Source organism: Neodiprion fabricii, chromosome 5, assembly GCF_021155785.1.
Source record: "Neodiprion fabricii isolate iyNeoFabr1 chromosome 5, iyNeoFabr1.1, whole genome shotgun sequence".
Classification (NCBI taxonomy): domain Eukaryota; kingdom Metazoa; phylum Arthropoda; class Insecta; order Hymenoptera; family Diprionidae; genus Neodiprion; species Neodiprion fabricii.
In genome coordinates, this window is record NC_060243.1 from 2101724 (window position 1) to 2123265 (window position 21542).

Consider the following 21542-nt stretch of genomic DNA (forward strand, 5'->3'; position numbering starts at 1 on the left):
TTATTATTATTATTATTAACGTTGTTACTACTATTGCGAAACTATTGTTGTTGTTATTATTATTATTACTATTATTTATATCATTATTTATATTATTACCGATATTATTATACCGCATCTGTTAAGTTTACGCTTAGAAAAATAAATCTTGAAAAAAGCTTTAAAAAAAAGAAAACAAACGTCACGCAATTAGCGAAACCAGCGGTATTTATACTGATATTGTCGGCACTGAATTTCTTATTAGACGCGTCGACTTTCAGCCATTTTGTATCGTTCAAGTCACTCAACAACAACGTCTCACCACACGGTATATAGCATATAATTACTATATCTACAATCTTTACTTTACCGCGCGGTCAACACGCATCGCGTACTATAACATAATGTAACAATTTTCTAATATTATTACATACATACATGTGCCATATATACATGAAGTATACAGACGTTGATTTACAATCAAATACACGTACGTATTATACGTCAAATACGGAATAGATAACAATACATGCAGTTACATGTGTGAAATAAAAAATCCCGGTATTAATAGAATTATTAGTCACGCATACAGTTTAATGCAAAATCGAATGAAATATGTAATAATAATTTGTGTCGCGTAGTGAAATAACCGTAAATTCGTAAAAAGAACAGAAAAAAAAAACCCTCATCGGTAACAAATACAAACTTTGCGTAAATAAATAATTATAATATACGTATATTATTCTTTTTCTCTTTTTTTTTTTGGTTTCTCAATTAAAAAACAAAAAAAAAAAAAAACAAAGGCAACGTGTAAAAATAAGATGAGAAAGGAACGCGTATCCAAGCAATGATCAACTGAACGAAGACGGAGGAATTGAAACAAATGGTAAGCGTATTTCTCAATTGGCAATTACCGTACATTAAACACTATAACTGTTTATACTCGGGAAGAATCAGCGGCGGCTGCTTATTTCTCCGACTCTTTGACTCGCGAGTACAGCTGGATTAGTCATATCATGCACGGAATTTGTATTATTTTTCTAACGATAGGATGAAATTTATTCGGTCAACAACGAGTCGTGACAAATAAGTTAGGCGTACATCAAGTACGTGGCTTTTCACGCCGACTCGGTAAACGGTTTACCCGAATGAAATTTTTCATTTCCGTTCGCCGACGATTTTTTTGTTTTTTTTTTTTTTTTTTTTGCATTAACAAGACCCCTGAAAAGCTTTTGACATTTTTTTCAAATTCATCATCAATCACTCGTGATTTTTTAAACCCCTCTCGAAACCGTCCAAATTGACTTTTACGCAACGAGAGAACGAGAAAAAAAAAAAAATGAACAAAATTATTTGTTTCTCGAAATTAAACGTTTTCACGCGAGACTCAAGGTGGGACTTTTTTCTAATTTTTTTTTTTTTTTTCGATCGTTTTTCTATTTTCACACTTGTCAAAAATCTATCACAACACGTCATACCGCATCTCCGATTTGATTGCTGATTATTTATTTATTTTTTCTTTCTTTTTTCATCGCTTCCCTGGTTCCAAGATACACTCGCGATTTTTTGCTTTTCCCTTTCATAATTTTTTAACGAATTTTCAACAGGTACGAAAATCAAGAATGAATATAAACGGAAATAATGAAGAACATTATTCTACACAAATCGTCGAACCGTTATGATACATTAATGTAACGATGATTTCTAATTATTTCAACAAGAGAGAGGATCAGGTTTACCGTAAAATAATCGCCTTGAAACAACTCGTGAAAATCTTTACGATTCACGAGACTTGTATCCGTTAAAAATACAAGAAACGTAAACTTGAGGTATAACATATTGTTTACGCAATCGTTATTATTAATCTAACGAATATACGCGGATAAAATTTCAATTAAAAAATTCAAACGTAATAATGCTCCGATAATCTCGTGTTTTTACACAATTGCAATCCTCCCCCCTCTCCGTCACTGGAATTGAAACGCAGTATTTAAAGCTGCGTAATATAATACGTCCGTACAATACACTTGCGAGAGAAATTTTTAGTTCGGGTTATCTCTCGTTCCTTAACTGTTTTCATTTTTTACCACAATCGACAAAATATACTTCCAGACAGAGAATGAAAATCAGTTTTCCAACTGTTACCGGAAGCTCTATTATCCGTTGCTATTCTTTCTCGTTACTATCGCCGTTGCCATTTTTCTTGCAACCGTTGCGAAAATTTAACACGCTCGTGCAAGAATAAATTGACGTTAAAGCCTTGTTCAACTTTAAAAAGTGGAATAAACCTCACGAACTGATTTTCCGTTGCAACGACCAAAAAAAGGATCGACGATAACGCAAAATTGTTAAGCTCATCTCGTTTTTCCTAATTCCAACAATATTCAAACACGTGTTTTTTTTAACGATACCCGTTTCGCTCAATTTTTCCAGTCACTGTTAACAAATGAAATATTTCTCCGTCCAATCCATCGCACCGATGAATATTCAAAATTAATCTAAATCCGGTGAATGCATCCGCACGAGAAAACACATCGGAACGTAAAAGATGAAAAAAGTAAAACAACGCGTGCAAAAAAAACAGAAATAAAAAATAACTGGTTGAACAAACAACCGCGGTTACATGGATTTTTACGATAATCAAACTAAATCGTCCTCACGCTGCTGCCGTCGTACTAAACAATAATAATTATTATTATTATTATTATTGTTATTATTATTATTATTGTTGTTGTTGTTGTAACGATATAGTTTCGCAATACTCGTTATACGTGTCGTCAAGTTCCTGTAACAACAATAATAAAAAAATAAAAATAACAATAACAACAACAATAACGGGAGAATCGAGGACGATCACAGCGAAGTCGGTCAAGTTCGATCTCATTTTCATCCCCCGGCTAGGCGCTCTTGCGTATCCCAATTTATATATCCTTACAGGATGTACACCTTGTGTATAAAATACACACGATGTATAAACATATGTATACATACGTGTACATGTACTCGTATATACCTTCCCCGCTGCCCCGCTGCCTTTTCTCCTCCTCGTTAAGTAAAGCTTCTTCGCGGAGGGGTGGTTGGGGGGGGGGGGGGGGGGGGGAGGGTTATCGTGTTACGTTGCCTTTCATCCCTCGCATCCTTTTTTTGTAATCCAAGTTATACAACACGTATTCTTACGCACGTCGGTTATTTTATAGGTGAGCGTTGAACGGATGATAAAAAAAAAAAAAAAAACATTTGTCCCTACGCCTATGCGTATGCATATATATGTGTATATATACATATGAATATATATATATGTGTATGTATGTATGTACCCATATCGGGGTGGTTATCATTTGCCCAATGTTCGAATTTCAATCGTGCAACCCCCCTCATTTGTTTCTGAATTTGAAGATAAGAAACAAAAAAAAAAAAACAAAAAAAAACCTTTTAACCCGATATTAACGTCCCAACTCGATGTTTACTTATTTTACGTTACGGAAAAATGCGTGCGTTTGACATTTTTTTTTTTTTTTTTTTTTTAAAGAAATCTAATACTGAAATTATTTCAAAACCGTGTACCATAAAAAATATTTCCTCTTTTGTGCCGCAGTAAAAAATTTCTTTTTCAACAATTTGTATGACAAAAAAAAAAAAAAAAATCCAACACTCATCATGTTATTAGCGAAAAACGAGGAAAGAGATGGAAATTGAATGGTTAGATTTACGTAACGTTATACGAAGCATATTTTTTGCCGGGCAAAGATTGTTTCCAGTTTTTTTTTTTTTTTACGATACAAAGTTTACAACGTGACAAACAATCTTTCTTGAGAAAAAAAATTTCGAACGCATACATCTTTCCATACGAAAATTCGACTGCTTTGCGGGGGCGTCTTTGGGGATTTAGCCAGATGTTTTTTTTTTTTTTTTTTTTTCTCTCTACATATGTTTTTGTTGTTTGTCTACTTTGTCTACATACCACTTTTGAGGGGTGGATAAACGCGGAGAAACGACGACACGACCAAAATAAGAAACAACCCAAGACGGGAGAAATCTTTATACGTATGTATTCCTAAACTACGCGTATAAGAATCGATTCTTCGTTTAGTTTGAAAAACAAAAGTACTTACGAATCCTGTTAGTATATATATATACATATATATGTGGGTGTGTGTTTTTTTTGTAACTATACCTATGTATAAAAAGTATTGTAGACAGCAGCGAACTGGTCCTTTGGACGTAAACAATTTTAAAAGGTGGATTTAGAACGGGACGACTGCAGACGTCGCGACGCCACAACTTCGCCCCTCAATTTACTACCCGAGTAAGGTCCAACTTTTGGAAAAACAAGCTTTACTACACTGAGAATAATTTCATTTCTTACAGTGACTAGAAAAATTGATTAAAACGGGTGTCGTTGAAAAAAAAAAAAACGTAACGAGAAAGAATACTAACGGCTAGAAAATTAATTTTCATTTTATACCTAGAACTATATTTCTCGATTTTGTTAAAAAAAAAAAAAAAAATGATAACAGTTAAGGAACTAAAAATTTCTCTCATTATCCGAGGTCGGAATTTATTTAAAAGCGACAATCTCATACAATTATCCGTCTGTCGAGAGGATCGCGGATCGATACGGAAAATCAGGTATCGGTTAATTATGCAAAAAGAAACCAGAAACAAAACAAAAAAAAAAAAAAAAACGTCAAACATGAAATCACCGCGGTAAATGTACGAATGGAAAAAAAAAAAAAAAAAAAAAAAGTAGAAAATAACGCATCACGGTCGTGTGTAAGAATATACGAAGGAGGAAAACCTCGAGGACGCTTGTCCTATTAAATTCGACACGATACCAATTTCAGGACATTCAAATTACCGCTGCGCGTATAAAAGTTTACATTGATACAGAGAGGTAATTTCCCTTCGTTAAACTGTAAATTATATGTATATATATATATATATTAAACTATATTTACGAACTATATTTACAAACAATATTTCTCTTCGGGGTTTTTTTTTTTTTTTTTTTGTTAGATTGAAAATTAAGATAACGATTAATTTTCAATTTTTATTTCCTAATTGTATTTGTACTGTAATAACGTGTAGAGAAAAAATTTGACCTTCGAATGAAGGAGAAAAAAAAAATATATATATATATATATATATAATAACAACATCAACCCGTTAGGGAACATAAATTGATCGAGCAGTTTTGTTCCTTTTTTTGGTTTTTTATTTTTTTTGTTTTTTTTTTTTTTTTTTTTTTTCCCCGACAAGTATGTATTGAAAAGAAGGCGATGCACATAAAAGATTACGTTATAGGTGTACGTATGAACGTGACATAATTTAATCGCGATAGGTAGATGAAGAGAGAGAGAGAGAGAGAGAGAGAGAGAGAGAGGGGGGGGGGGGGGAGAGAGGCATACCTCCGTAACCTTGTGAGGAGAGGGTTACGTGAGGCGGGGATTCCCGAGGGATGATAGGATAAGGTTTTGCGCGAGCGCCCTGATGCAACAATTTCCTCTCCCCCCCCCCCCCCCCCCCCCCCCTCCCCCGGCAATTATACCATTGTTCGTAAGGACTTTGTCACAATCTCTGACTCCGTAAACGACGGACGCGTATTCGACGGTATTTGAAAAACTATCCAAGCTTTTGCAAAAAATTTTTCTCCCACTCGTCCGACATCGACGTGTTGTAAAATTTCAACCTCTTCTTTTTCACGCCGTCTTTCAAACCTTACCGCGATAAACTTCACGAGTGCGAAACGATAACGCGCGCGTTGTTCGCAAAAAACGTGATTGCGAAAAAAGTAAAACGAATAAGAGTAGAAAAAAACAAAAACAAAAAAATATCGATACGGAGCGTGTTTTCGAAAGGTAATTAGAAGGAAGGAAAGAGAAATAATACAGCGACGACTCTTCGTTCGAATGAGAGAGAAAAAAAAAAAAAAAAAATACGACGAAAAACGAAACTGACAAAAAAAAAAACAAACAAACGAACAAACAAACAACAACGACAAATCACCGCGAGAAATTTTTACTTCCGGTCACCGCTTCGGTCCTTCCATCCGATATTCAAACAGTTTTCTTCAACGATTATCCCGTTTTACCGAATTTTTCCAGTCACCGTAACAAATGAAATTTCTCTCAGTGATTGACGCGATCGTTTTTGTTATTTTTTTTTTGTGGTTTTATAAGTTGATAGTAATAAAATGAAACGATTTAGAAAAAAAAAAACAATTTTCCATCCTCAATCTTCGTAAAATTGGAAAACGTAAAATAAAAAAAAAAAAAAAAAAAAAAAAAAAAGAAATCCGTTTTCTCTCGTCAAGCGCCGAGCTGCGTGATTTGCGTTGTATGATAATGATAACAACAACAGCAACAACAACAATAATATCGATACGGTGAAAAAAAAAAATATATATATATATATACATGTATATACGCATGCGTATATGGTGATATAGTTTATGTGAATATCGAAAGGGAATCCGACGATTATCGGAAGTAAGGATGAGCTGCCGCCGCTTGCGTTCGGTATTTTAACGTTATCCGTACACCTTCTCGGATATTGAAAATGTGTCGTGCAAACTTGCTAACAGGGGTCTCTAAAGCTGTGACCGACTCCGGCGTTACAACTAACTGTACGTAACACGATACACGCGTATCGGGGATTGTAAAGGTATGCATAGGTTGGAATTAATCAGGCGTTCGCTTATTTGGCGATAAGTTATAAAAGCGAGATTCAATTATAGCCTTAGACCCAATTAGCAAGCTTACGCGACATCATTTCAAAATCGGAGAAGGTAGGATAATATTACGTATCGAATGTTCGAAGCGGCATGGCAGCGTCGGCGGCATCCTATAATCACATTAAAATATAATATAATAATTAAATGTTTAAGCACGCATACGTATACACATGTGCATATGTGCGTATTCGCGCGTGTACGAAGATAAATATGAACAAGAGGAAGAACGATCGACGTGAAAAACGATAATACTGTTAATAATTACTGATACGTGTTTGTTAACGTGAAAAGTTTTTTTTTCGGTACGGTAATTAAATTGCGATATTATTCTCGCGTGTTTGTAGGTGAATATCGAATATGCGCGGATCGATCGTTTTTTTTTTTTGTTGTTGTTGTTGTTGGTGGTGTTTTTGTTATTGTTGTTGTTGTTGTTGTATACAAATTATAAACTGTACGAATGAAATTACTTCGAGATCAATTGATGCGCGAAAATTGACCGTCAAAATTGCATATTTCCCGATAAAATAAAAAATTACGAATCGCCGCTGTTTAGACCTGTCTTTATTTACTTACGAATCTGTAAGATATAATTTTCATGCGCTTATTTTGCGTATTGTTATTTATTTATTTACGTTTTTATGCAAGTACAATATTTCCCAATATTATCGTTTACGGCGTTTATATATATATATATATATATATAAACTGTAGGTATGCAAAACGTAAAAACCACATAGAAATTCGGAATTTCTTGGCACAAGTTTTTTCGTTCGATAAAACACAGGTACAGGTATAATAGAGCAAAAATTAAAAGAAATCGTAGTAAAAAACATGATAAAAAAAAATACATCTCGTTTATCGGACCGTATGTGTAAAAATATCAGGTGTAAAAGAAATAATAACAAGAGGAAAGGTAATCAAGTAAACTTGGTGCAATTTGCGTTATACGATTATTAATTTTAACTGAGAACTACGTGTCTTTCATTTTCGCGTATCGATATATATACATATATATATATATATGTATGTATGTATGTATATAAATATTATACCTGTCCTTAAGAAGAGTGAAATTAAATTTCGATCGTCACAACCCTGAAATTGGTTGAAGATAATTTTTAAAAAATGTTGCATAATTATCCACCCCTAGAAAGTCTTACTTTTTCTCATAGCAAAATTCATTGATTTTTCCAAGTTTTTAATCAAAAGTGCGAAATGGTAAGATTAGGAAAAAAAAATGAACGAATATGAATTTGTACCGTTTAAAACGCCACTTGGAAAATTTGTCTATCTCTATTTTTGACGCCGCCAACCAATTTTTAGTGCGACAAGAATGGAGGGGGTTGAAAAAAAGATGTGCAAAATGTTTTGTTTTTAAAATCATTTCGAACCAATTTGAAGAGTACGAGCATCGAAACTCGATTTCACCGTCATTAAAGACAGGTCTAATAAATCTAGTATGAAAAAAATGATTGTTATCAATATCCAGTGACAAGGGAGAAGAAACAAAATGACCGTCGAAGAATCACCGAAATCGCGGAGGCCTTCCAGCGGAACAGGAAACGAAAACACTGAGCTAAAAAGCAGTCAGGTAAGTGAATAATTTTAATTATACACTCGGTTAATTACGTTACAAGTAAAACAACAGATGGCGTTTGAAAATTCATGTATTCAATATTCGCAGTCAGATCTTCTCTCTCTCTCTCTCTCTCTCTCTCTCTCTCTCATTTCTTCATCTCGATCTATTTTATTTCCATTCTTTTATTTTCGTTGTCGTTATACTTTTGTTCTACAATATTGTTAGCCCTGATACTGCTGCCACGCAGTTATCTCACCGCCACATAAATTGTCATCCAGATTTCAGATATTTGAATAAAAAATTTCATTTGTTACAGTAACTAGAAAAATTGAGTAAAACAGGTATCGTTAAAAAAAACTGTTTGAATATTGGATGGAATTACGAAAAAAAAAAAAAAAACGCCGTTATTTCGCGATTCTTCAACTGTCCGAAACTTTCGTTTATTAAACCGTAATAAAATCAAAACTCGTTTAATACATCAAAATCTCAGTTCCTTAAAAACTGATTGTAAATTTCTTTACAAACGATGATTTTTTTTTTTTTTTTTTTTTTTCACCAACAATCCGTTACCGACAAACGTTTTACCAACTTGAACCTTGTTAATTTTAAGGTAAAACCAAAGACCGGATGTTTCCGTATAAACCCTGGATCAAAAGACGGTCAACGAGTATACTTGATCCAGATGATTTTACTGCCATTTATACCGATAGCCGCGCTTATAGCCCAAAGTTGTCACAGCATGGCGACGGCAGTAAAAGTTCTTCACAGAGCGGAAAACGTCGAACAACAGGTGAAGCGATTTTACAAAAGATTAAGTATAACTCTTACATACGTATATAGGCATAACAATACGATTGTTTAAATTAAATTTTCCGCACGAGCCTCGAACGAATGATTTTGCGTAACTGGGCGCAGAAAGAAAAACGAAAAAAAAAAAACAAAAAAAACACCCAACCAATCAGTCGTTACTCCACGTCAAAATTCACAGAAAGAATGAATTTCCGATCCCATAATCATTCCGCTAATTAATCCAAATCTTTCTGTTGTCCCCCCTCCTCTTCCACCTGCTCCTCCTCACCTCCGACATCGACGACGCTGTCATTAACTCGTTATATTCGCTTTTATCAATTTCCGTCATTACGATTAATTATGCAGGGTAGTGATGAAAAAAAAAAAAACGAAAAGAAGATAAAAAAAAAAAAAAAAACGCTGCAGCTTCCGTTTGTTACGTCATTCGAATAATGCAATTAATGCGATTGCCTCGCGGGGAAATGTATAATCCGTAATCTTGGACAAAGTGAAGAAAAAAAAAAACCAATAACATTTTTAACAATCACGTAACGATCGTTGAACAGATCATTTTCTTCCCGTTTCTCTTGCAGATCGGTATTACAGTTGAAATCGGACGTTTGTTAACCGCGTTTCAACAGGAACGAACGCAAAGTGCTATTTATATATTCACCGGTGAGAACAGGTGAGTTTTCTTTTCTTTTTTTTTTCTTTTTTATTACATATATCGTATAAACCGGATATACGCGTACGTGTATTAATTTATTTAACAAAAATAATCATAAATTTTACCAATCAATTTTGAGAACAAAATAATACGAAACGTTGTATAATGTTGGATATTTTTTTAACTCGTACAATAAATATCAATAATATTTTTTTAAAACTTCATATATATATGAAGTTTTAAGAAAATATTGCATATTATTCACAAATTTTAACATTCGCAGAACGGCACTGAACAACGCTTACGCAAATACGGACGAGCTGCTGAGGGATGCAAATTGGACTTCTTGGAACGAAGATTCGTCGTCCGGCATCCGTTTTCACTTGACGAATTTCAGGTGGCTCTATAACTTTAACCTCAAATATACGTACAACGTTTTGTTTCGTTTTTATTGAATTTTATACGAAAGTTTTAAACGGTTATTTAGACTTGTCATTATTATTTATTTATTTTTTTTATTGTTCTTTTTTTTCTGCCCACTCTGTTTGCTATTTTCAACAACAATTTAACGAAGTACAGATTTATCTGTTTCAGCAAAGTGCGACGTGACGTTTTAATTACAAGAACAGTGTAAGTCCGATTGGTATAAGAATTGTTTTCGTTGTAATTGTAAATCTGGACAACAGGGGATTAATGATGAAATAATAATAACGAATAATCGAGACCTAACGCATTTTGCAATAACTGTGAAGGCGGATAATTGTAGAAAGAAACTTGAGATACTTTGCAAGTTCCACGTGTGACTGCGTAAAAAATTTCACCAATTTTTGAGAATCGATTGAAAACTTTTACGAAAATTGGTTTTGTGAGGCTTTTTGAATCGCTAATCGCGAAACTGAGGTCAGACTTGCGAAATTTAAATTTAGCGTATTCGATAAACTGAAGAAAAAAAACTAAAGACATTTGGATTTTGATGAAAATTGATACTCGTCGGTTTGTTGGGCGGATGATCGCGAATCTGAAGTCGGATTGCGAAATCCAAAATGACGATTCAATGCGGCGGAAAAAAATCTAAAAATATTCCGATTTCGGTAGAAATTGGCAGGCGGAGATTTTTTGAATCATCGATAACGAATCCAAGATCAGACTTCCAAAATTTGTAACGCTGGATCCGTTAGAATGGTTAAAAATAACAAAAAATCGTCATATTTTCATGAAACACACTCTCTCTCTCTCTCTCTCTCTATGAACGTGGAACCTAGTCGTAAAACCGCTTGTTTTTTCGTTTCCTCTTTACGAACGTATCGCTTAGTAATCACGAGTGTTCGTCAAGTTGCTACGAAAGATGGAAGTCTGATCCTGAAACAGACTTTCTAGTTTCCATATAACGTCGCAGCGTGTAACAGCCAGCGAGTGATATCATGTTCTTTTAAGGATATAAAAAAAAGTTCACGTCAATAATTTGATACGGATGCACCGCATAGCGTAACATACCTAACGCAATTGGATATCGAGAAATTTGCAATCGTGTAAACAGGACCAAATTTGCATGGTAATATTTTCTTTTGCCGCGGCCATGATACCGTCATTGAATTCCGATATCGTCGTACGAAACACAGCAAATAATCCGTGCGCGCGACTTTCGCACAGATCAATATTTATTCGCATAATCGCTAATCGGTGCAAAATTAATTACGAAATAATTTCCTTTTTCCGTTCCATCCTTTACTATATCATACATCCTTTATTCCTTGAGAATGAAAATGAAAAACATTGAAAATCAAGCGATTTACGAGTAACGTCCGCATTTTTTTTTTTTTTTTTTAATCGCTTTTCTCCAGGTGCGGAAACCTGACGCAGGAATGTGACAACGGGGCGGCCGTTGAAGGCATGACGAGATGGTACGTAAGAGCGAATCACCAAATGCTGGAGCGAATCTCAGAACGCATAGGAAGCACGGCGACGGGAAATGTGTGGAGGTACGGTGACGCGGATGAAGGAAGACTATCTTTAATTCCAATTTATCAAACCGGCAGAGAAATAGAGACAGGAATTGGAAGATAGAGATTTGTCGTTTTGCTAATTCCGGTGTTTGAAAAAAATTTCAAAGGAGCCAGCAGAATCCTTACGGAAATTCGTTCGATCGAATCGTTTGATTTAAAGTCCCCTCGAAGCTTTACAATCCATGAAAATCACGAAATCCATAGATATCAAAAAATGTGTTCTCACCTTTCTTCCGAAGCCTGTATCTCGAAAACTGCTGATTTTTGGTATTTGTGTCCGTGAGAACTATTGATCGGGAGGATATGTACTATAACGTGATGAAAATTCAGCCAATATCCATGAGAATTTTCTTTTGCATTTTCGCAGATTGCTGATAGCGTACAAGTACGTAATGAGAAGCGTGGAACACGTGACGATATCCGTGATATTCGGATTGCAAAAGTACACCGAGGGACAGCTCAGCAATCAAGGATTAACTTCGTACGTCGAACACGATACTCTGGCTCGCGAGTATTTCGAGGCGATTCACCATTTTGCCCCGGGGCTTTTGCCTCTCGCAGACGACGAAGCTGGCGGTATTAAACGGGAGGTTGATCGTCGGTGAGTTGTTTACTTCGCACGATTTTTCTGGTTTCAATAAATCCGGCATCGTTTCATTCTCTTTTTTTTTTTTTTTTTTTCTCTACTTTTACGAAATATTGCTTTTCAATTAACGGTAAAAAGAGTGGTGATTGTTTTTTTTTTTTTTTTTTTTATTTGCCATAATTTCAATAACGCACCTTATATTATTGACGAATTAATCAGTGCATTGTTTACTTTTATAAAAATATAATTTACACAGTATTCCTGGAAATGGGAAATACACAGGGAAATTTACTTGAAGAATCCTGATATTCTATTTTGAAAATGTCTGTTCAAAAGAAGAAATTACAACGTCGATAATTGTATTTTAAACATTTACGATTCGTAAAATTTGTATAGATCACTTGGCGCCTTGTCGCAGGCAACTCGTCGTCAAAATCGCAAACGTACGATGGGTTGCCTGCCGCCAGGCGTTCGAATTTTCAACTCGTACCGCATACCGGATGTCGAATTCCTTCAAAGGATAATCGAAAAAAGGATATCAGAGTTAATTTTTTAATTTTTCCTTTGAAAATCAAATATCCGCATCTTCAAACTTTCAGACGCGAGGAAATTTCGTCAAATGTGAAAAGCGCGAGTAACATGATGTTACTGAACTCCTACTACATCGAAATGAACGAATACGTGGAAGTTCTCCGGAGTTACGGAACCGAATTGCAACACCTGATTCGGTACGTAAACGTCTGAAATCTCACTAGAAAACCCGATACAATTATGAATAACTGAGTAGAACAGACAAACGAACGAGTAAAGAAAACCAAATAGAAGATGACGGAGGCGAATTTCGAGAAGAAATTATCGTTACACCGTAATGAGAATGATAGGCATAGATGTATAAAAGATGGGCTGTAGCCAAGGTGTGAGAATTTTGAGACAGAAAGAGAGAGAGAGAGAGAGGGGGAGAGTTGAAATAAGAATGGAAAAATCTATTGTACTGTTTTCAGCACTGGGTCTATTTTTGCTCGTAGGCAGCACCTTTTCAAAGAAATGAGGTCTGCGTCTAACCAGCAGGGTGTAGTCATCGCGATCCTAGCGCTGGTCCTGATTATCTCACCAGTGATAATCCTGCTCATCGGAAACGCGGCTCTAACGATTCAATACTTTGCGGGATCCCTCGTCTCGAGGACTCAGGAACTGAGGTAACGGTTAAACCGTTCGATTTTCAAACGACAATTAAATACGCTGCACGTACATACCTAGTACGTATGTACTAGGGTGGTCTTTAAAAAGGTAATTTTAAAATTTCGACCGGCTCCACATAATTAAAAAATAATTTCGTAATTCTTTCTATTCAACCCTTTCAGGGGCACATCAAATCCACCTAACGGATTGAGATAAAACTTGGTGCGGGTGTTTTTTGGAATGCTGATTACGAAACTGAACTCAAAATTTGAAAACTAAGAGTGTTGGATCCAATATGATGAACCAAAACCCCACAGTCGATTTGTAATCACCGACATCGAAAGCCTCCGATTAACGAGTTTTATTGAAATATAATCACTTTTTGAATTTTGCCTCACCATATTGGATCCGCCATTTTGAATTTACAAATTTTGAGTTCAGATTCGTAATCAGCGATCCAAGGAAAACCTTCCTATACCAAATTTCATCTAAATCTGTTTGATAAATTTTCTGTGCCCTTGAAAGGGTCGAATGGAATCCACCCTCTTTGGAGTACGGGTTAGAGTCGAGATAAAAAAAACTGAAAAAATTAGGGAATAATTTTTTAATTATCTGGAGCCGGTTTGGGGGGCGAGTCGGTCAAAATTGAATAACGACCTTTTTAAAGGTCATCCTCGTACGTATGCATGTACATACATACTCGTACAATGGATGATTTACTCGCAGAAGGGAAAAGGGAAAGAGCGATCGTTTGCTCTTTCAAATGCTGCCGCCGACCGTCGTCAAACAGCTCAAACAACAGAAGCAGGTAAGCCGAAAAATGTGGAAGAAAAAACAATCGTCAAACTCACCTTCCGTCTCCCGTTTTCTTTTTTTTTCCCCAGGTGCCGGCGGAGGACTTTGAATCCGTGACGATATACTTCAGCGACATCGTCGGCTTCACCGACCTCAGCTCCAACAGCACGCCGATGGAGATCGTCAACATGCTCAACACTCTCTACAGGCTCTTCGATTCCCGGATCCAAAAATACGACGTCTACAAGGTCGAGACGATCGGCGACGCGTACATGGTCGTCAGCGGATTGCCGCAGAGAAACGGTACCGATTCTTACACTGCGTAGAAAAACTCGATACGCCGATCGCGGGGTTGACACGGAATGAAAACGCGGACCGGCAGGATTTCACTTCGGTTCGAAAGATAACTGCGTAACGACGGCTAACTTCACGACACTGGTCGAGCCAATCGCGTAGTCGGCGATGACAAGTGACGCTCATTTCGAAATCGAGACACGGCACAAACGGCGTACAACGCGAAACTTTTTTCATATACACTTTTCATCACTTTAAAGAAGGCGATTTGGAAGACTGAAGCTATCCGAAGCCTCAGATTTACTCGGAGCTTCCGTATAACGCGACGAAAACTGAATAACTGAGAAGTTAGCCCCGCACGACTCGCCTGCGACACGACCGAACGAACAGTTGAGAGCTACTAATTGTATGTATTTAGAGCCGTAAGAGGCGCCACCGGCGTGAGGTTGGCGCTTGGCGCGAAGGGCTGAGTTTGAATTTCTCAAGAAGTTAATAAATAAATTGCACGCACATAAGCACGGCACTCGCGTCTCAATTGTAAAACTCGATTAACACGCTTTTTTTGATATTTATCAGAGTTCTGAAAATATATACCATACAACCACGAAACTTTTGATAATTATCTATATGTGAAAACATGGAAGAGACAAAATTTTTGTGAATGATGAAAAAGGGGGGACCTGACGATTTATTGGCAGGAAAGTTCGCACATAATTATCGTTGCCACTTACAAATTAATGATGTATGTAATTTTCAATGCAGGGTCTAAGCACGTTGGTGAGATAGCGACAATGTCGCTCGATCTTTTGTCTGGAATACGATGCTACACTATACCGCATCGCCAAGGAGAGAGGCTCGAAATTCGAATAGGGGTGAACACAGGTCCCTGCGTCGCTGGGGTTGTCGGCACAACGATGCCACGATACTGTCTCTTCGGGGATACGATTAACACTGCGAGTAGGATGGAATCGACAGGAGAAGGTTCGCTACCAAACTCAAATTCTTCAACGTTCAACTTGTTCTTGAAATTTTCATTTTCACTCTACGATAAACAATTCGACTTACTCGATTCGTGTGACTCTCAACAGCGATGAAGATCCAAGTATCGCAAAACACAAAAGATGCACTCGACGATTTAGGAGGCTACATTACAGAGTTGAGAGGAAGTATGGAAGTTAAAGTAAGTGTGCGGAAGTTGGAACAGCTGCGTGATAATCGATCTTTACCACACACTAATTACTTCAACATTTATTTTAGGGTAAAGGAATGATGAACACCTACTGGCTTACGGGAAAAGAAGAGGAGCTACCTCCGCCTGTCGACCAAGTGGAAAGCATTTTTACGCTGTGTTCGTTCATAGAGCCAGAATTTTTGCAGATTATAAACGAAATGGACGATACTCCATTCTCAATGTTGTAGAGCCAAGAGAATGAACCGTCGCTGTACAGAACGGAGCAGAGTTCAGAGGCTTACAGTATACAGATGAACGTGTATTTGAAATTTCGATTCAGTGAATCTCTGGTTACGTCAAACAAATCGACCACTATTTAATTTTACAGAAATGTAGCTTTGAATATCGATTATATAAAAGTGAAATATAGAAGGCGTGTATCTGTTGGATATCAATTTTTAAAAGAAAAAAACGGATGCAGCTAACGCGTTGAAATGATAAATATGTGCAATTTACATATCAGTAGATATTGAATTATCTGTCCTGTCGCTATACGTTCTCAGTGTTATCGTTGTCCAATTAGAACGTATCATTATAGTGGTACAAAAATGAACGAAGATGTGTGTCAATTAATGTATCGTATCGATTAAGTAAATTGGTTAGTCTTAATTATAGATGGTGCATTACTGAATATATTGAATTAAGATTTAATATTCAGACGTAAATATTGGAAAAGTATTTTACTGGTTGGGATCAATAATGTAGGAAGGATGTACGTACAAGAAAATATAATTTGGAAATATGAAATAACTGTAAGTTCAGTAAACAAACGCGTAAACATGCTATATTATAAGGGAGAAATATACGTTTTTCAATGTATCTCAAGTTATTTTATTACCACCGAATAATATTCGAATGAGATAAAAGTTGACTAAGACTTTATTGCGTTCTTTGTGTCACAAGGCAGTGCGCTACTTCACTGATTGATGATGAAAGACCAACTTGAAGGAAGACTTTACTGACTTTTTGGTAAAATTTGATAGAATCATTTCTAAGAAAATGACGTACACACGTTTTCACATACGGTTTAATCAGCAATCATCCCAGCACACTGAATTACCAAGTTTTCCGTAATAACTATATTTACCACTCAATAGATGACAATATATAATCATGCCACAGAACATTTTGCATTAACACTGTACTCAATATCACACTCGTAGCACGGTCGCCGTAACTATCAATCTATGCTTTCTAAAATTTTATTTGATAAAATTGTATGCGTAATGCGAATACAAGGCACAGGCACATTATAAACCTGACAGATTTTTAGGGTACATTTAATATTTAGGATGTATCAAGTTCTGTCACCTGTGTCTGTTCACGTAATTATCGAGATATGAACTTGTTTTAAAACAATGAGTCCAAATAAAAAGTAAGTAAAAATAAAACACGTACCTAAATCCTTTTTGAGAAACTAATTAATCTGTAGATATTATGCATTAAAATTTTGCTAGTTCTGCTTCACGCCACGATGACTTTTCAGGCAAACCATGGAGCAGAAGCGGTTGGCATTATACTCAAAAGGTATTTGATTGGTCATGTCAGTACCGCACTCAAAGCATCGAGAAAATATCATCCCTCCCTGTTGCATGATACGACGTTCGGCAGCCAACGCTCTCTGGAAGATAAAATTGTACCAATGAGATGTTGTATTGTGGAAAAATACCATTTAGAATAACAATCAGCTTACCTTTTCTCTGTCACTGAGATTGAGAAAACGCTTTTTGAGCGCTTCTTCTTGCCTCTGATTGTCCAATTCCTTTTTCTTTATTTTCTCCTTTTCTCGTTTAGCTTTCTTCAGTAACTTCTTCTTTTCAGCTAATTCTAGTTCCATTTCATCGGTCAGCGGGCCAGGTATTTGGGACTTGAGAAATTGATAAGTATACACAATAACACGCTTGTTAAATCAGATAGCTCAGAAAAGTGACTAAAATCAGCGTTCGATTACCTTGGTATAATCAAATTTATTGGGATTAGCGGCCATAAATCTTCTGAACGTATTTCTTGTCTCTTTATCAACTGTTGCTGTGTAGGGAGTTTGAAACTTTTTATTCTTATTACACGGGTCTGAACCAATTTCCAGTAAACTCCTGAAAGGCAGAAGAAAAAAAACTTGACACAAGCTGTCGCTTTGAAAATTCTCAAACTGTGCCACATTTTCAAAGACTGCCATACAAATTTTTACGGAATTCAAGACTAATATTTCTCAAATCTTACCATACGACTTTAAGATATCCACCATTAGCTGCGAGATGTAAGGGGGTATTGCCTTCTTCGTTAGATTCGTTAACGAGCTTCACAACGTTGTCCATTTTCATGAAATTAGTAGGATCCTCGTTTATCTCCTGACCATTTGCTAACTGTTCTTCTAAACCCTGACACCTTTGAATCTCACTCAATGCTGATTCCAGAGCAGACGAGAGCAGCTCTATGTCTCCCAATTTACAAGCGGTCCATAATTTCTGTTTCAAATTATACAGGCTTGCATTCGGTGACGGTTCTGCAGAACGAAAAAGAATAGCAACCACACGTTGTTGGTTATTTGATAATTAACTAATCAAATCGCCAAATCACCGTCATTTTTCTCTTTTTTGGACTTCCTCTTTTGCCGGCGTCCTTTTTTAGCCTTAATGTATCGCGGCACTGTGTCTTGGAAGGCTTGGAGATGCTCGTTGAAATCCATCTCAAGGCTTTGTTCAATCAACGGAACTTCATTTGCCGGACCACTATCATCGTCAGATTCTGACTCGGAAGAGGACTGAGCTAATCGCGCTACGATGTCTGGAATGTACAATGAAAACATTTTTGAATATTTGAAAATTAAGAACTCCCTATCGGTTCAAATTTTGGCATAGTTATTACCAGGCAACGGACGCCGAGGGCTTTTCCGAGGTTTTGCTCTATCTATGTGAGACTTAAGACTGCGATATTGTCGTTCCAATGACGTTTGCGACATTCTCTTCGATTTTTCGTTATCGACAGCACCATTGGTAGAAGGAGGGATGATTTCTGAGGTGGGCGTACTTTCCGGTATTCCGTCAAGAATGTCGACCTTTGATACCTTTTTCCGAATCGGTTGTTTTGGTGAAATGGGAAACGAATCTGTAAACTCCGTAGCCGAGCCTGTACGAGAACAAAACGAAGATAAAAAAACTTTTTCACACAAAACGTGGACATTTTCTTTCAATAAATTACCCACCGTACACCTCCAGACTGCTCAGAATATCATACACTCTTTTAACTTCGTTGAATGTCGCACGCCTAGTAGGAAAAGGCAGCGGCCTTAGTCTTGGATCGTTTTTATCAAGCGGAGGATTTTTACCGCCGAATAAAACGGTGCGATTTTGAGGTCCGACTGCTCTGTACAAAATCAACGAGGAACTAACAAGGTGTGTTGTCCACGATTCCAATATCTCTTGAATGTGCTAAAAAAATTCATGAGACATGTTATTGATACGATAGCTATTGTAGTAATGATTTCAACTTCAGTTACAACGCTACGGTGCAACCATAGTTTAGACAATGAATGTGAATACCGTACTTGAATAAGTGCAGCCTCATTATATCGCCGCAAACTAGCTCCTGCACTCTTTGGATGCGTTCCTGCACTTCTGTTGTCTCTTGAGCTTTGAGAGCCGCCTTGCTTGGCACGCACGGTGTAGCAATGATATGTTTTGTGAACTACAGGTATGCCATCTGGACATAAATTTGATGCGTTGAAATTGGATAAAACAATGTCTGGCTCGAAGTAAGGTCAGTGTATTGAATACTTAGCGTATTTAAGATCAGATCAGATGGATATGTAAAAAATTCACCTGGAATAAGTGAATAAAATGTATTCAAGTGCTAAATTACTCTGAAATACTGCAGCCGCAAAGTGGCCACCTCCCAGCATAATGACAGTCCATGTAGTATTTTTCCCACTCTCAAGCGCCTGTGCAACCATCTCTATGTCTAGCTCCGGAATTTCCTAAAATGTAATTCCATCTCGCCTGACCATCTCTTCAACAAAAAATAGGCTGAATCATTTGGATTAAGTGTATTTTCATGCGGAGGTAGCAGTGCAGAAGCATTTTACTACTTCCAGTGTGTACCTCTTGTCTCATAACTGGGTTCAGAGTGATTCGCAGATTAAACGAGCAATTGTATTCCTTCTTACCTTCTTACTATGAAGCAGGCATCGATATATGCTGAATATATTTCCGTCGTCATTTTCAAAAAATACTTTAGAGTGACGACTCGCGACGAGGAGAAGCTCCTGTGCTCGCTTCTTCTGCAAAGCATCCTCATCCAACTCAGTGTCCGAACTATCGGAAACGGATTCAGCTATTTTTCTCTTTCCTTCCTCTTTCCGGTTCTTGTCGTCCACGGGTATGAGTATGCTGCTACTTGTTGTTTTACTATTTCCCGCTTTGGAGTCGGTGCGTGAACTTCCAGTCTCAGAGGTCCCAGTCTCGTCGTCATTTTCAGACTCAGATTCACTCCCCGAAATGCTTGACACATCGTCTGAAAGTATTCAATTTTCGTATTAATTGTGATCAAGGGAGAATTTCCCGCTAATGTTAAACGTTATTCACCCTTGTCAGCCATTAAGCTGAAGTTTCCTTCACTGATGGACTTTAAACCACCCAGCCGCTGTTTGAGATTGTAACGATGCCAGTCTAGCTTGTAATGAAGCCTCTGCTGGGCTTTGTCCTCAAAAACTGTATTGCAAAAGGAGCAGCTCAGCGAGTCCGAAACAACAAGTTCCTCCAACTGGCAGAGTACTTTTTCCACGCCTAAGGCTGGGGGTAAATATTTTTTTTTTAAACATGTGACACCTGTCAGTTTGTAGATAACGCGATGTTGTCACATGATCTAGATGATAAAATTATCAAAACTATGCACCGTGAATTTTGAAACTCACCAGAGGCTGATTTCAACTGCATACATTGCGCAACCTTTATTCCTTTGGTTATATTAACGAAGTCGTCGCGATTGTGTATTCTGAACACCTGATGATCCATTTTTCCTTTGTTTCTTTTTCTCTAAGCTCTAAACCTTTACTACTTTTTATTAGCGGCTCTCACGGATCCTGGGATAAAATTACACTGAAATAGTGATAATTAACTTGATTAGAATACGAGGCTTACAAGCAAATTCAATACGTCCGCGAAAAAATTTCACGGACAATGCAACGCGGAAGATTTGCACAATACTGCGAAAGTACGAAAAGATACCTCGATTACATCATCGCCAAGATATTCGATCCGTGTCAAAAACATCTGTCTCGAAACTGCTATGACGTCCCTCCGTCCCTACGTGAAGAAAGTAAAATTCCACCTTGCGAGGCTTTCAGTGAAGGAAAAAAAAACAAAGAAAATTTATCACCTGCTGCATCCGTTTCTCGGTTTTCGTTTTCTTGATTTTTTTTAAAATAAAATTTGTGCTAATTAGGCCCCTTTCCGACAACATCCAATCGCGATTGATGAGCTTCAACCAATCAGCTGCCATCTATGTGCCTGATATTTTCAATTCAGAACTTACTACATATTTTCACTACAGCTGCGACTCCCGCGCGATTTAAAAAACGTAAGCTTGCAGAGATGGTTTTTTTCTTTTCGTACGATAAAATTGTCACTGTTATATATATCTTTTCTCTCGCGTTGCTTTCAATTAATCAAAGGCCGTGAATAACTTGTAAAATATAAAAATTTCGGAATCA

The 21542-nt window shown here is 36.8% G+C and overlaps 2 protein-coding genes across 3 annotated transcripts; one reads left to right on the top strand and one right to left on the bottom strand.

The window, feature by feature from the left end:
- Positions 1-816: 816 nt before the first annotated feature.
- Positions 817-16645, top strand: LOC124183057. Its single transcript, XM_046571052.1, has 15 exons — positions 817-865; positions 8202-8303; positions 8902-9081; positions 9674-9765; positions 10031-10144; positions 10342-10377; positions 11589-11726; positions 12118-12351; positions 12936-13064; positions 13338-13532; positions 14242-14323; positions 14400-14613; positions 15367-15585; positions 15693-15784; positions 15862-16645. The coding sequence occupies exons 2-15, from the start codon at positions 8223-8225 to the stop codon at positions 16021-16023; spliced, it is 1968 nt and encodes a 655-aa protein (XP_046427008.1). The 5' UTR covers positions 817-865; positions 8202-8222; the 3' UTR covers positions 16024-16645.
- A 379-nt stretch (positions 16646-17024) lies between these two features.
- Positions 17025-21317, bottom strand: LOC124183055 (ankyrin repeat and zinc finger domain-containing protein 1-like). 2 transcript variants are annotated; one of them, XM_046571049.1, is made up of 13 exons: positions 21058-21141; positions 20745-20928; positions 20416-20622; positions 19998-20344; positions 19694-19808; positions 19380-19534; positions 19038-19263; positions 18701-18961; positions 18413-18619; positions 18056-18338; positions 17787-17928; positions 17529-17702; positions 17025-17456 (listed from the first exon to the last, which is right to left on the bottom strand). In XM_046571049.1, exons 2-13 carry the CDS (start codon positions 20842-20844, stop codon positions 17289-17291), a joined length of 2385 nt encoding a protein of 794 aa, XP_046427005.1. In that variant the 5' UTR covers positions 20845-20928; positions 21058-21141; the 3' UTR covers positions 17025-17288. The 2 variants fall into 2 exon arrangements, 1 of the variants encoding a protein (XP_046427005.1); XR_006870919.1 differs by lacking the exon at positions 17025-17456 and adding an exon at positions 21209-21317 and having other exon boundaries at positions 17642-17702; positions 17787-17863; positions 21058-21135.
- Between the last annotated feature and the right edge of the window lie 225 nt (positions 21318-21542).